This window comes from Hemiscyllium ocellatum, chromosome 7 (assembly GCF_020745735.1).
Source record: "Hemiscyllium ocellatum isolate sHemOce1 chromosome 7, sHemOce1.pat.X.cur, whole genome shotgun sequence".
Lineage (NCBI taxonomy): Eukaryota > Metazoa > Chordata > Chondrichthyes > Orectolobiformes > Hemiscylliidae > Hemiscyllium > Hemiscyllium ocellatum.
In genome coordinates, this window is record NC_083407.1 from 54,527,041 (window position 1) to 54,542,372 (window position 15,332).

The 15,332-nt window shown below is 41.0% G+C and overlaps 1 protein-coding gene across 8 annotated transcripts in view; it reads left to right on the forward strand.

Moving 5' to 3' along the window:
* Window positions 1–15,332, forward strand: part of baz2ba (bromodomain adjacent to zinc finger domain, 2Ba) — a 369,151-nt gene that overhangs the window by 203,200 nt on the left and 150,619 nt on the right. For all 8 annotated transcript variants that reach the window (XM_060827214.1, XM_060827207.1, XM_060827211.1 and 5 more), the window contains exons 5-7: window positions 2,070–2,237; window positions 6,825–7,009; window positions 12,130–12,396. In XM_060827214.1, the coding sequence (XP_060683197.1) occupies window positions 2,070–2,237; window positions 6,825–7,009; window positions 12,130–12,396 (620 nt within the window). The remainder of the gene's footprint in view (window positions 1–2,069; window positions 2,238–6,824; window positions 7,010–12,129; window positions 12,397–15,332) is intronic.

A 15,332-nucleotide genomic window follows, 5' to 3' on the forward strand; every position in this document is an offset into this window, starting at 1 on the left:
GAGCCTCCATGGCTGAAATGTAATATTGCCGGATATCTAACGGAATCCTGGATATTCAAGTCCCACAGTTGCCTTTTTAACTCATTGAAGGCCTTCCTGTTATGAATCATGACTGCAGAAAAGCTTTGGAAAAGCATAATTCGTGATCCTTTGTACATCATTGCCTGTGGATCCTTCCCCAATCACCTCGAGGCTTCCAGCGTCATTTGCTTATCCTTGTAGTGCTGGAGTCACACTAGACCAGGCGAAGGCGCTGGTCACACCGGGGCCTGTGCACTGTGACCTGGTGGGCCCGCTCAACCCCGGCGTGCCTCGACTTCCAGCTTCAAAAACTGCAGGAGCCATTGCTCTAAGAAGCTGACGAGCTGGCCTTCTTCCTCTTCCCGTTCTGGAAGCCCCACCAGATGGATGTTCTTCCGACGACCTCGATTTTCGAGGATTCCGCTGCGGTTTCTGATGCCACAGCCCATTGCTCCTCCTTCCCAACACGCTGCCCGAGACGCTGGACCTCCTGGTCGTGTTTCAGCAGCACGACCAAGATTGGTTCAAGTCTGGCCCGGGTCTTCTCCATCGCTGAGTCGATCTGTCGGAGTTTCTCAAACTCCAAGACCAGGCTCTGCTCCACAGGTAAGTCCCCTGGAGTGATCGTAGAGGCTGACGCTGCGGCCACGGTCATGTCCATTGTTGCAAGGATTGGGGGTCCGGGTCACTGCTTGCTGCAATCCTCACGGTCCCTCCCCTTTGGTCATTTTCCTAACTATTTTAAACTAACACTGAACAATTCTAAGGGTCAAAAAATAGACTGTTTCTACCATATTGGGTAATAAAGGGAGGGTGAGTGCACCACTTTGTTTGGGTTTTGGTGCAGAGCTCGGCAGGGCAGACCTACTGGGTCGCCGCCATCTTGAATCTCCCATCCAGCTGATTTAAATAGTTACCCAACTTTACCCAATTAGCTGCTTCCTCTTGTCCCATGTCACTTCTTGACTCTCTTTCCAAACTGCTTCACTGCGATGCTGCTGCAGGATTCCTCCCAGTCTTCAATATGAGAGAAGGATCTTAGAGACAGATTTTTCCTTTACTGTTTCATGGCAGCTTGTGGAATTTAAATTCAATTGATAATAATCTAGAACTGAAAGCTCATATGAGTAATGCTGAGCATGAAGCTATCAAGGCCAACATTTATTTTATTAAACAGTACAAAATGCAGTTGACAATAAACAGAAGGCAACAGTTCACAAAATCCCACTATGTACAGGGGAAAGGGCAGCAAAGTCAAACTCCAAGCCCCAGCTTTCAACCAGTTTTCAGGAAGATGAGGACCAACCTCAAATCCCACTTCCATTCGTCACAAAGATAACAGTAACAAACATAGACAAGACAGTGCAATCAAGTCAGAAACTGTACATAGAACACAGACCCAATAGCTATTAAAGGCCAGCATTTATTGTGCATTCCTAACTGTCTTTGAACTGGGGGCTTGTTAAGCTCTTTCAGAGAGCAGTTAAAGAGTTTTAAAAAACTCGGGATTTGTAGGGCAGACCAAATAAGAATGATAATTAATGTTCACCATTACACAATTGAGCGTTCAGTTCTAGATTATAGTCAATTGAATTTAAATTCCACAAACTGCTATGGTTGGATTTGAACCAATGTCCTCAGAATGTTCCTCGGGTTTACTGGATGAGTTGTACAGTGACAGTACCACTGCCATACCTCACCCAAGTCATTCATTATTTAAGTTTGCTTGATGTTAATTCTGACCATGTTATACAGACACAATTTACTTAAACCTATAGTTTATTTTACACTGGGATCATTTATCAGTTTCCTAAAAGTTTTTTTCCATTTATTTTGCATCTGACACTTAAATTTCTAACTAAAATTTATGATCTTTAGCTAGGATTTTCTGGCAAAATCTTGCTTAGAATGCCTGTTACGGATTATTTAATCATTGATATTTGAAGAAATGTACTGATTCATGTTTAAGTAAGTGCAATACCAAATTTTAAAAATGTTACCTAAAAACACAAACCCTAATACAAAGCTCTTGCTTTGCTTTTATGAAGGTACTGAATGGTGGCGAACTACAGAAACGCAGACTCGTCCAGGGACAACTTTTTTCCCATCAGGCATGCTACGAATTCCACCTGTGTTTGCTGCTTCAACTCCAAATCATGATTCCAATCCATTCCATTCCCGAAGCACAAATAAGTTTGGTCGGGGGACACAAAAAGGTGAGTGAAAGCAAGCTACATCTGTATTTAGGAACAGTCTCTGTTGAAGATGGTTTGGTTTGGATGTGTGTTTCACTTTCCATTAAATTATTGATTTTTAAAAAGGTGCTTACTTCTTATTTATGCTATATGTTAATGCCTTCTGCAGTAATGGATATGTGGCCACTGCATTACACCTCGACCATTACCTGTTGGCAGTTAACAGAGGCTGAAGAAACTTTTCAGTGGCTGGAATCACACTTGTCACCTCAGCCCCAGAATAGACCAATGCACAAGGCATAGGTTTCTTAGCTGCTTAAAATAATGTGTCCTTCACCAAAAACAGAAATGATAATACTTATCTATCATTGCGCAAAGTTCAAACTCATTTCCAGTTCTTCAGGTAATTGTGAAAATATGAAACAGTCCTGGCATGTCTTCATATTTAACTTGTACTATCAATGTCATACAAGTGCCACATAATAGCAACTGGCAACAAAAGACAGCCTAACTACCTCCCCTTAATATTTAGGAAATTACCATGGACCAGAAACTCAACTGCACCAACTGATAAAAGCTGTGATTACTACAGCATGTCAGATACTAATAATTGCACAATGTTCACCATTTGCGATTCCTCAGATATCAGCAAGATCGAGATAATATTTGAGGTTGGCTGGATAAGTGTTATTGAACATTTGCGCCATGCAAATAACAGACAATGATTATCTTTTACAAGAGAGCATTTAACCATTTCCTATAACATTCTTTGGAATTACACCAAATGAACTTAAAGAATGGGTCAACACTTAGTTTCTTGGTCTCTCTCCAATGCCTTAAGGAACTTCCACTCCTGTTTGGAAGCAGGATAGCTTCAACTTTACTCAAGCATAAGTTGGTCACTGAAAATTGTTGCTTATGAATTTTTCCAAGGCATAATCTACAGCGTGATAAATTACATAATATTTGATTGACCTAGGAGAAGTGAAACCTCCTGCTAATTGACTTAAGGAGATACATGATCAATCTCTAATTGACTCTGAAGGTTAAAAGACATTGACTGATCTAATTTTTCACTTTTTTAAAATTGTCAATTATCCATGAAAGCAACCCTTTAAGCTTTGTTATTGTCACTTTACGGAGTAGGGAAAAAGGGAGGCTTATGCAGTCAGGACCCAAAGATTGATATCCTTGAGAGCACATCTCAATGTTGCTTGGTTGGTGAGTTCCCATTAAATAGACACTTGCTTATCACTAAAAAATACAGAAATTGCTGGAGAAACTCAGTCGATCTGGCAGCATCTATGGGAACAAAGAGAATGTTTGGAGTCCAGTGATCCTCTGTTGGGACTGGTAGTAGCTAGGAAAACGCAGAATATATGCTGAAGATCAGGGTTTGGGAGGAAAAGAACTGAATGGATAGACAGAGGTGGAGCCCAAACAGAGATGACAACAGTTAGGCAGACAAAAGGGTGGACGATCGCATACCAGGGAGAGGAAAAAAATGCTGATAATGGGGGCCATAAGTAGTTGAAAATGGGTTGGCTGTGCTGAAATTCAACCCATATCATGACAGGACCCTGGCCCGAAACGTCGAATTTCCTATTCCTTGGATGCTGCCTGACCTGCTGTGCTTTAACCAGCAACACGTTTTCAGCTCTGATCTCCAGCATCTGCAGACCTCACTTTTTACTCGGAAATACATTGTTGCAAAGTTAACTCTAATGCATAGGTTACATTTAGTTAATTGGTGTATTCTTTCATGCACCAACAGAAGGACACAGCTATAGCTATGATTCCTTGAGAAGGGCTAACAAGCTCAGGGGGGCATACCGTTTCTGTCTTACCCTTGAAAATCTGGCCCTGAAACTAAACAGACTTCTCTCAGCCCTGTAGCTGTAAATCTAACCATAAGGTTATTGTCTTTACCTTGCTCATAATCTCATAATCTCACTTCTTTGTCAAATGTAGCTAAACAGAATCACATGATATTCGTATCAATAATTACTTTGGCTCCTATTAAGCTGATCACAATCATATTAATTTAATCAATGAATTTAACATTAATTTTATAATTATGACTAAAGTAAATTCATCAAGAAATGCTAGTTTCCCAATTAGCCCTCGAGACAGCACCTCCCAAACCCATGACTTCTGCCACCGAGAAGGTCAAGAGTAGCAAATGCATGAAACCGTGATCACTGATAAGTTCTCCTCCAAGCCGTAGTACCCTCTGACTTGGAAGTATGTTGCTATTCCTCTCCTGGCACTCCATTCTTACAGTACCAATACCACATGGACAACAGCAGTACAGGAATGAGGCTTACCAGCACTTTTAAAATGACAATAGGAAATGGGCAATAAATGCTGGCCTATCCAGCATTGTCTTCATTGCAAGGGGAAAGGCAATAAATATATATTTCCCAAATATCTCTTAACTTCTATGAAAGGCATATATCAAGAGTGTGATAGAACATAGAAACGTACATAAAAATGTTGGAGGAAGACCGCCTCATCTTACACCTGGGAACCCTCCAACCACAAGGGATGAACTCAGATTTCTCCAGTTTCCTCATTCCCCCTCCCCCCACCTTGTCTTAGTCAAATCCCTCAAACTCAGCACCGCCTTCCTAACCTGCAATCTTCTTCCTGACCTCTCTGCCCCCAACCCACTCCAGCCTATCACCCTCACTTTGACCTCCTTCCACCTATCACATCTCCACCGCCCCTCCCCCAAGTCCCTCCTCCCTACCTTTTATCTTAGCCTGCTGGACACACTTTCCTCATTCCTGATGAAAGGCTTATGCCCGAAACGTCAAATTTCCTGTTCCTTGGATGCTGCCTGACCTGCTGCGCTTTTCCAGCAACACATTTTCAGCTCTGATACTCCAGCATCTGCAGACCTCACTTTCTCCTCATAGAAATGTACAGCACAAAACAGGCCCTTAGGCCCACGATGTTGTGCCGAGACTTAATTCTAATGTAAAATATAGTAACTTGACCTACGCACCCTTCAACTCACTGCTATCCATGTGCATGTCTAGCAGTCGCTTAAATGTCCCCAATGACTTTGCTTCCACCACCTCAGCTGGCAACGCATTCCATGCATTCACAATTCTCTGCATAAAGAACCTATCACTGATGTCTTCTTTATACCTTCCTCCTAATATCTCCAAACAATGACTTCTCGTACCATTCAATCCTGCCCTGGGGAAAAGTCTCTGGCTATTGACTCTATCTATTCCCCTCATTATTTTGTACACCTTGATCAGGTCTCCTCTCTCCCGCCTTCTTTCCAGAGAGAAAAGTCTGAGCTTATTCAATTATTCTTCATAAGGCAAGCCCTCCAGTCCAAGCAGCATCCTGGTAAACCTTCTTTGCACCCTCTCCAAAGCCTCTGTATCTTCCCTATAGTAGGGCAACCAGAACTGGGCACAATATTCCAGCTGTGGTCTCACCAGGGACTTGTAGGGCTGCAGCAAAACCTCGCAGCCTTAAATTCGATCCTCCTGTTAATGAAAGCCAAAATACCATATGCTTTCTTAACAACCCTATCCACTTGGATGGCAACTTTGAGGAATCTATGAACTTGCACACCCAGATCCTTGTGTTCCTCTACACTGCCAAGAATCCTGTCTTTAATCCTATATTCAGCATTCGAGTTCGACCTTCCAAAATGCATCACTTCGTATTTATCCAAGTTGAACTCCATCTGCCATTTCTCAGTCCACCTCTGCATCCTGTCTATGTCGCGCTGCAGCCCTCCTTATCCCTTATCCCTTGACAGATGCATCAGCAACAACATTCACAAAGTTTGACATCATCCAGGAACCAGCACTGAGCACCTCATACATTCACCAGTACATCATTCTCACTGCCATGACATACTCTGCCTGCAGTGTGCACCACCCACAGGACACACTGCTGGTATTTGCTGAACATTTTTTTTTGGAAAAATATCCCAACCATCCCAAACAGCAGTTTAGAAGGACAAATACATCAGGTGCACAATTACATAAATGCATTTTCTGGAGATGTAAGATTCGATCAACCTGTGTGAACTAGTAATGTTCATTCACTTTTTAACTTCAAATACTCTATTGAAAACTGGAATATCACACAAGTTTGTTGACCTTGAATTGTCAATGTTTTTGCTTGTACATGGACGATGCCGTACTACTGCCATTTTGCCAAATTTGGGCTCAAGTATACAACTTGCCGTTCCCCAGTTTACCGAGTCAGACCTTTTCTGCTGATGTTATTAATCGAAGATTCAATCATTTTCAGGTTGCTGCAGTAAACTGCATTCTGACATCACTTGTGAATAAGAGGCAAATTGGAAAATTTTGACTCCCTGTCACGTATGCGCAGATGCATGCCTATAAATCGATTAAAGACCCTCAAGGTCTGGGGCCATTTGAATTTTGTGCTATATAATTATTGATGATTTTATATGGAGAGACAAAAGTATTTCAGATGCGACTTTAATTTGTTTCCACTACAAATGAGCAGTTGGTATTGATTTGACTTTCTAGCTATATTTGCACAAATGGTTGATTAAAGAATGTTATAGTAATGCTATTTCATAGTTCGTTATTTCTTTTGTAGGTATGAATGGATCATTGAATGGTAACACCATTACAGCAGTGTCAGGAGTCAGCACATCTGGACTAGGTACCACTGGAATGATTTCATCAGGACAAGCCAAAATGACAATTTCTGGAAAAGGGCACAAATGTGTTCTTGAACAAAATAAGCATCCAGAAACTCCAACGGACAAGCTAAAAGATAAAGTATGTACATTTTTCCTGTTTATTTAAATTCATTGTCTCATTTATTGCAAAAGCTCATTCTTATATTGTCAAGTTGGCTGAAAGATTTGCATCGATAACACCTGTAGATTTTGTGCTATTGGTTCTGTTTTAGTATTAAAATATCCATGTTGGGCACCACTTTGGTAAGGATGTTTATGCAGGCTTTAGGAGTGTGTACTGGAAGTTTGTAGAACAGCCAGATCATCACTGATTTTTAATGATGTTTTGAGGTCAGTGCTGCCATTTTCAACCTTGGCATTCTAGCAAACTCCTCCTTGTAAAACATGTAAACTGAGCATTAATTCAATAGCAGGAAGAGCACTGCCTTCCTTCCACCCACGAATATGTATGCACACACTTACATGCACACTACTATTATAGGACAAGCCAAACAGAGAACAGCCAGGGAATTCCTAGAGGCATGGCACTCATCCACAGATTCAATCAACAAACACATCGACCTGAACCCAAAGTACTGACCACTGCAGCAGACAGCTGGAACTGACAATCGGAAGTGGCAGATACAAATCACTATAAATGCCAGAGGAAACATCACAGAAGCGCTTCACAGGAGGCTCCCAAGCACTGAGGACGTCACCCAGACAGGGGCTGAAACGTCTGCAACACAAATTCCCAGCTCAGTGAACAGAACCACAACAACAAGCACCTGAGCCACAATTGTTCTCCCAAACTTTGAACACAAACATGTGCACACGCACACACTTTTATAGAGCCTATCAACTTTTTAGGTTAGGTGCTGATTAGTTTCTACTGGCGCTGTCTGAGTATATCATGTGTTGAGTTTTCACGTTCTGCTTAAAGTTGGTAAAGTCAATGAGGAGTAGTGCTGTATTTGGTGAAGGCCTTGGATTGCAGTTCATCTTTTTGATCAGGCACTTGCCCCGATCATGGATACTGCAGTCAATGTCTTGTTTACCCTGCAGCATGAGCAGGAGCAGCACAAGCTTCACTGAGCAGGAAAGGAAAAGAGCTCTCATCAGGACTTAGGCTATAGAATGTTACAGTGCCCATTGACCCTCGTTGTTGTGCCGCCCTGTGAAACCATTTCCAAAGCCCATTAACCTACACTATTCCATTTTTGTCCATATGCCTATCCAATGACCACTTAAATGCCCGTAAAGTTGGTGAGTCTACAAATATTACAGGCAGTGCGTTACACGCCCTTACTACTCTCTGAGTAAAGAAAATACCTCTGCTATCTATCTCATATTCATCACCCCTCAATCTGAAGCTATGCCCTCTTGTGCTAGCCATCACCATCCTAGGAAAAAATCTCTCACTGTCCCCCCAATTTAACCCTCTGATTATCTTGTATGTTTCATTTAAGTCACCTCTAAACCTTCTTTCTAATGAAAACAGCCTCAAGTCCCCCAATCTTTCTTCGTACGACTTTCCCTCCATACCAGGCAATATCCGAGTAGATTTCCTCTGAACCAATTCCAAAGCTTCCACATCCTTCCTATAATGCAATGGCCAGGACTGCATACAGTACTCCAAAATGGCTTCACCAGAGTTTTGTATAGATGCAGCATGACCTCATGGTTCCGAAACTCGATCCTTCTACCTATAAAGGCCAACATGCAGAATGCCTTCCAAGCAGCCTATCAACCTGCATCGCAACTTTGAGGGATCTAAGTACATGGGCACCGCGATCTCTCTTACCATTCTCCCAGTACTCTGCATTCCTGTTACTCCTTCCAAAGTGAATTACCTCTCATTTTTCTGCATTAAACTCCATTTGACATCTGTCAGCCCAGCACTGCATCTTATCTATGTCCCTGTATAACCTACAGCATCCTTCAGCTCTATCCACAACTGTACCGACCTTACTGCCATCCACAAATTTACTAACCCATCCTTCTATGCCCTCATCCAAGTAATTTATAAAAATGACAAACAGCAGTGGACCCAAAGCAGATCCTTGTGGTACACCACTAGTAACTGAACTCCAGGATGAATGTTTCCCATCAACCACCACCCTCTGTCTTCTTTCAGCTAGCCAATTTCTGATCCAAACCATTAAATTGCCCGCAATCTCATGCCACTGTATTTTGTGCAATAGCCTACCATGGGGAAGCTTATCAAATGCCTTACTGAAGTCCATTTACAACAGATCAACAGCTTTACCCTCTTCCACCTGTTTGGTCATCTTCTCAAAGAATTACACTTCACAAAACCATGCTGACTAGTTCTAATCAAGTTATTCCGAATGTGATGATTATAAATCCTATCTCTTACACTTTTCTAACCCTTTGCCGCAACTGAAGTAAGGCTCACTAGTCTATAATTACCAGGGTTGTCTCTACTCCCCTTTTTGAACAAGGGGACAATTTTTGCTATCCTCCAGTCCTCTGGCAGTATTCCTGTAGACAATGACGACTAAGATCCAAGCCAAAGGCTTGGCAATCTCCTCCCTGACTTTTCAGAGAATCCTAAGGTAAATCCCATCTTGCCCAGAGGATTTATCTATTATCGCACTTTCCAGAATTTCTAACACCTCCTCCTTGTGAACCTCAATCCTATCTAGTCTCGTAGCCTATTTCTCAGTATTCTACTTATTAGACAAAGATCTGAAGAGAATATTTCTCTCATCTCTCTTCCTGGTATTTGCACAGTATTTAATTTTGTGAAGGATGTACTTGCTGAACTCTACTACCTCTCAGACAGGCCTGCAACTTCCAAGCAGAACAAAGGTGGTTTTGTCATTAGCCTTGATATCTTTAAAGGCTGGAGCAGGTAACATCACTATTTAAGAAAAGTGATAAGGGCAAGCTTGGGATCTCTAGACCAGTGATCCTGACATTGGTGATGGGCCAGTTGTTGGAGGGAATCCTGAGTGACAGGCTTTATGTGTATTTGGTAAGAGAAGGACTGATTAGGGATAGTCAACATGGCTTTTTGTGTGAGAAATAGTCTCACTAACTTGATTGAGGTTTTTGAAGAAGTAACAAAAAGGATTGATGAGAGCAGAGCAGTGGACATGACCTATATGGATATTAATAAGGTGTTCAACACGGTCCCTGTGGTAGACTAGTTAACGAGGTTAGATCACATGGAATACAGAGCGAATTAGCCATTTGGATAGAGAACTGGCTCAAGGGTAGGAGACAGAAGACTGGAGGCGTGTGACTTGTGGAGTGCCAAAAGAATCAGTGCTGGGTCCACTGCTTTTTGTCATTTATATAAATAATTTGATGTGAACATAAAAACAATGTTTAATAAGTTTGCAAATGACATCAAAATTGGAGGTGCAGTGAACAGTGAAGAAGGTTACCTCGGAATACAAAGAGATCTTGATCAGCTGGGCCAGTGGGCAAAGGTGTAGCAGATGGAGTTTAACTGAGGTAAATGTGAGGTGCTGCATTTTGGAAAGGGAAATCAGGGCAGGATGTTACACCCTTAATGGTAAGGTCTTGGGGAGTGTTGCTGAACAGAGACACCTTGGAGTGCAGGTTTGTAGTTCCTTAAAAGTGGAGTCACAGATAGATAGGATAGTGAAGAAGGTTTGGTATGCTTGCCTTTACTGGTCAGATCATTGAGTACAGGAGGTGGGAGGCCATGTTGTGGCTGTTCATCATTGATTAGGCCACTTTTGGAATACTGTATGCAGTCCTGGTCCCCCTGCTACATGGAGGATATTGTGAAACTTGAAAGGGTTCGAAAAAGATTTACAATGATTTTGCCAGGGTTGAAGGGTTTGAGCTGTGGGAGGTGCTGAATAGACTAGATGTATTTTCCATGGAGCATTGGAGGCTGAGGGGTGATCATATATAGGTTTATAAAATCATGAGGGTCATGGATAGGGTAAATAGACAAGGTCTCTTTACTGGGATAGGGGAGTCCAAAACTAGAAGTCATAGGTATAAAGTGAGAAAGGACAGGTTAAATGGAAGCTATGGGGCAATTTTTTCATGCAGAGGGAATAAGCTGCCAGAGGAAGTGATGGTGGCTGGTACAATTACAACATTTAAAAGGCATCTGGATGGGTATTTAAATAGGAAGGGTTTAGAGGGATATGGGTCAATTGCTGGTAAATGGGACTCAATTAATTTAGGATATCTTGTCAGCATGGACGAGCTGGACCAAAGGATCTGGTTCTGTGCTGTACATCTCTATGACTCAATAACTGCTGCATTAGATGTTTGTTCTTAATAGGGAAAAGTGAGGACTGCAGATGCTGGAGATTAGAGTCGAGAGTGTGGTGCTGGAAAAGCACGGCAGGTCAGGCAGCATCCGAGGAGCAGGAGAATCAACATTTTGGGCAAAAACACTTCATCGGAAAAGTTTGTCCTTAATGTCAGGAAGGAGAGGACAAAATGTTCTCTTCATCTAGAGAGAAGCAGGCAGAGTGGGCATGGACCGACCAGGGCAATTGCTTCCCCATGTTGTAGAGTGCCATTGACTGCACAGATGATACTTTTGAGTACACAACATCTAATTGCAGAGATGGACTGCATAGGCTGCCACTCAGTGATTATGCAGTTTGTGAGCAATCATAGTCAGCAAAGGATGTGCGTGCTGAAAATGTGTTGCTGGAAAAGTGCAGCAGGTCACGCAGCATTCAAGGAGCAGGGGAATCGACGTTTCGGGCATGAGCCCTTCTTCAAGAAGGGCTCATGCCCGAAATGTCAATTCTCCTGCTCCTTGGGTGCTGCCTGACCTGCTGTGCTTTTCCAGCAACACATTTTCAGCTCTGATCTCTAACATCTGCAGTCCTCACTTTCTCCTAAAGGATATGCATGCCCAGTATCATAAGGATAATAACAGGAGTAGGCCTTTCATCATCTTGAGACTATTCCAGTATTCAAAGCAGAGTTGTGCAGAGATATTTACTTCCCCTGAAGGAGGGGTAATTTGAAAGACAGTTCAGTCAAGGATATATCAAAAATGATAATACTAAACTTGGGGAGCAGATTGTGTCCACGTAATCTTTTAGCTGCAAATGTTGTATGATATGGTATGTGATGCTACAAAGCTAAAAAGAAGGAAGTGATTTTGTGTTTTAAACAAACATTAGCTGTTTGGATATTTAAGGAAAATACCCTGTGAAATTTGTCTAATTATAAATCCTTTATTAGAAGCCCAGAAAGAAAGCAATTGAAAGCTCCAGCAATAGTGAAAGTGAATCAGGGACAACGTCAGACTCTTCAAGTGAAGGTTTGAGCAGCAGTGATTCTGACGACTTTGATGATGATGATGACGACGATGACGACGACGATGACGATGATGATGACGACGACGACGATGACGACGACGATGATGATGATCAAAGTATTGGCGAAGAAGATAGTGAAGAAGGTGATTCTGATTCTGAAACTGAAACAGCACATGCAAAGAAGACTAAGGTAAAATTTAAGACTCAAATAGGTGTGTGCTATTTTGTTTTTGTTTATTCTTCAGAAAAACTTTTTGCAGAATTATTAACATTATTGCTTATGTCTGCGAGAGAATTCATTTTGCCTTTCACAAGCTTATATTTAATTATGCATTGGTTTTCATCCCTTCCACTGCATCCTGCATCACTGACTACCCTTCAAAACACAAATAGTGCATTTCCTCTATTGTTTGTCCAAGCTTGCTAATATTTTCTTTGACATATTGTTAACAAACTTTTTGAAAATGGTTTTCCTACATTTAGTTTTCTGTTGCTCTATTTATCTTTTGTTGAGTTTTGTTTTAAGTAAGGACATGATAGCCTGGTGAGAATTTATGAAACTACTGAGGAAGCTACATGTCATAAGGCAGATTATAAATTAGATAAAGGGAATCTAAATATTAGTTAAGCTATTTGTTTATACAGCAGGGATACTATAGTTGTGGCAATGCACTGACCAATCAAAGTCTACCTCTCCAGTCTGCACTTATTTGGCTAACTAAGACAACATCTCCATATCAATCATGGTCCAACCAATCAGCGTACAATATAAACTGGTGTTCTCTTTCCAAGTTTAGTTTCTTGCATGTCAGTTTGCATGAGCACAGGAGAAAAGCCTCAATTTAAATTTCTGTTTAGCAATGTTTAATATTAATAATTTAGTAGGTGTCGTGTAGTGTAATAATACAGTATGCCATAAAAACTTGGTCTTGAATTCTGACACACCTTTTGAAGGTCAAAAGATACATGAAAATGTGTTAGATCTACAGAAAAAAATCAAATGTTCAAATCATGTAGCACAAATATGATATTCTTGACACTTTGTATCTTGTTATTTCTGACTGAAGGCTTCTGCAATGCATGTTGTTATTGTGTGTACATAGTAGCCTGCTGCTTTTTGTTTACATAGTCTGAGTAAATTTTTTGCTCTTTTCAATAACCTAAATCCTGAGAACTTCAAATAATGATAACAAGATTTTTTTTTAACCAGAATTACCAAAACGTGTGGTTTAGTTAAGTGGGCTAATATTTGGCACATGTCCGAATATGTTTTGTTTTAGTATATGTTTTCCTCCTAATGAGGTGTAGCTACTCAAATTTCCAGACTGTAACCTTGGATTTTAATCTATTGGACAGAATTCAGATTATTACAAGGAAAAGGCCATGCTTTATTGTGGTCCTCTTAATTTATGGTGTGAAAATAGGCCTGGAGGAAATGATGTCAAAATTTACAGATAAAGTCATTGGAAGGTACAGTGCAGGAGAACATTCAATTCAGTGTGCCTCGCCAACTTTGTGAAAGACCTGTACAATTAATCACACTCTTGCTTGTTTCCTATAGCCGTACAGATTTTACATCTTCACGTAATTCTCTGCTTTTCTTTTAAAAATTATGATTAAGTGCTTCAATCACCTTTTATGTTGTGGATTTTAGATCACAACAATTTGCACCTTATTTCACCCATGGTTCTTGGCCAGTCACCTTAAATTGTATCTTTTGTTACACTTCTGCTATTGGCAATAATTCCTAGTTTGGGACTTTTGAATCATATTTTCTCAGGAGAATAATCTCAGCTTTTCAAGTCTCTGCCCATAACTAAAGTCCTGCATCCCTGGTACTATTCCATTGTTTCCTCTGCATCTTCTCCAAGGCATTCTTATCTTTCCAGAAAAGTGGTGCTTAGAATTTACCATAGGTCTCTATCTGGCTCATAACCAAATAGAAAAAACAAGTAGAATGTACATTGAAGGTAAATTAAAATAAAACCAGAGGCGTGCTGAGGAAACTTCTTTAATGAAGTGTGATATGATTTGTAATGCATTGCTTGAAAGAGAGATGGAAATAGATTCAACTGCAACTTTCAAAATGGACTGGAATAAATACAGGGAAAGATTTACAAGACTGTAGGAAAATAATGTGGTGGCGGGACTAATGTCTTTCAAAGAGAAGTGGACTTTCCATATTATATCATTCAATTGAAAAGATGGACAATAGGCTAAAAAGTAGCAATTGTATAAATAAGTATCTGATTATGCATTTTGGCAAAAGACCCAACGCTTGATTGTATCCTGAATAGAAGTAAACCTACCAATTTGAGGAAAAAGGCTCTTGGAACATTAAGGTTGGTCCTTCAATCATAATATCATAAGAACAGAGTAAGCTGTTCACACATCCCAACCCCCCCCCTCTCCCCAAACAGCTATTCTATTGTTCAATAGGAACATTGCTGATCGAGTACTCCTTGTGTTCAGCTCCCTGCCCTTTCCCCAGAACCCTTGATTCCCTGTTGATCTGGAATCTCCCTACCTCAGCCTTAAATATACACAAGGACTCTGTCCTTGTTATCTGTGCAAGGAGTTCTAAAGATTCTCAACCGTCTGAGAGAAGAAATTCCTTCTGATCTCTGTTTTAAATTACTTCTGCGATTATATCTGTGGTCCTACACTCTTTCACAAGGGAAACATTGTTTACTTTGTTAAGCCCCTTGAGAATCCTGTGTTTCAGTGAAATCACCTGTCATTCTTGTAAACTTATTGAGTTCATTCCCAACTTGTTCATCCTCATGAAGCTTCTCTGAACCGTCTCCAATGAAATAAGGTGGTCAAAACTGCTAACAGTACTTCAGATTTGGTCTTACCAGCACTTTATGAATTGCCGTAATACTTTCCTGCTCTTCTCCTTCAACCTTCTTGTAATAAGGGCTAACGTTCCATTAGCCTTCCTTATTATCTGTTACACCCGTGTGCTAGCATTCTGTGTTTTGTGCACAAGTATCCCTACGTCCAAATAAAAACCGAAAGAACTGCAGATGCTGTAAATCAGAAACAAAAACTGAAGTTGCTGGAAAAGCTCAGCAGATCTGTGAAGAGAAATCAGAGTTAATGTTTTGGGTCTGGTTCCGTGGA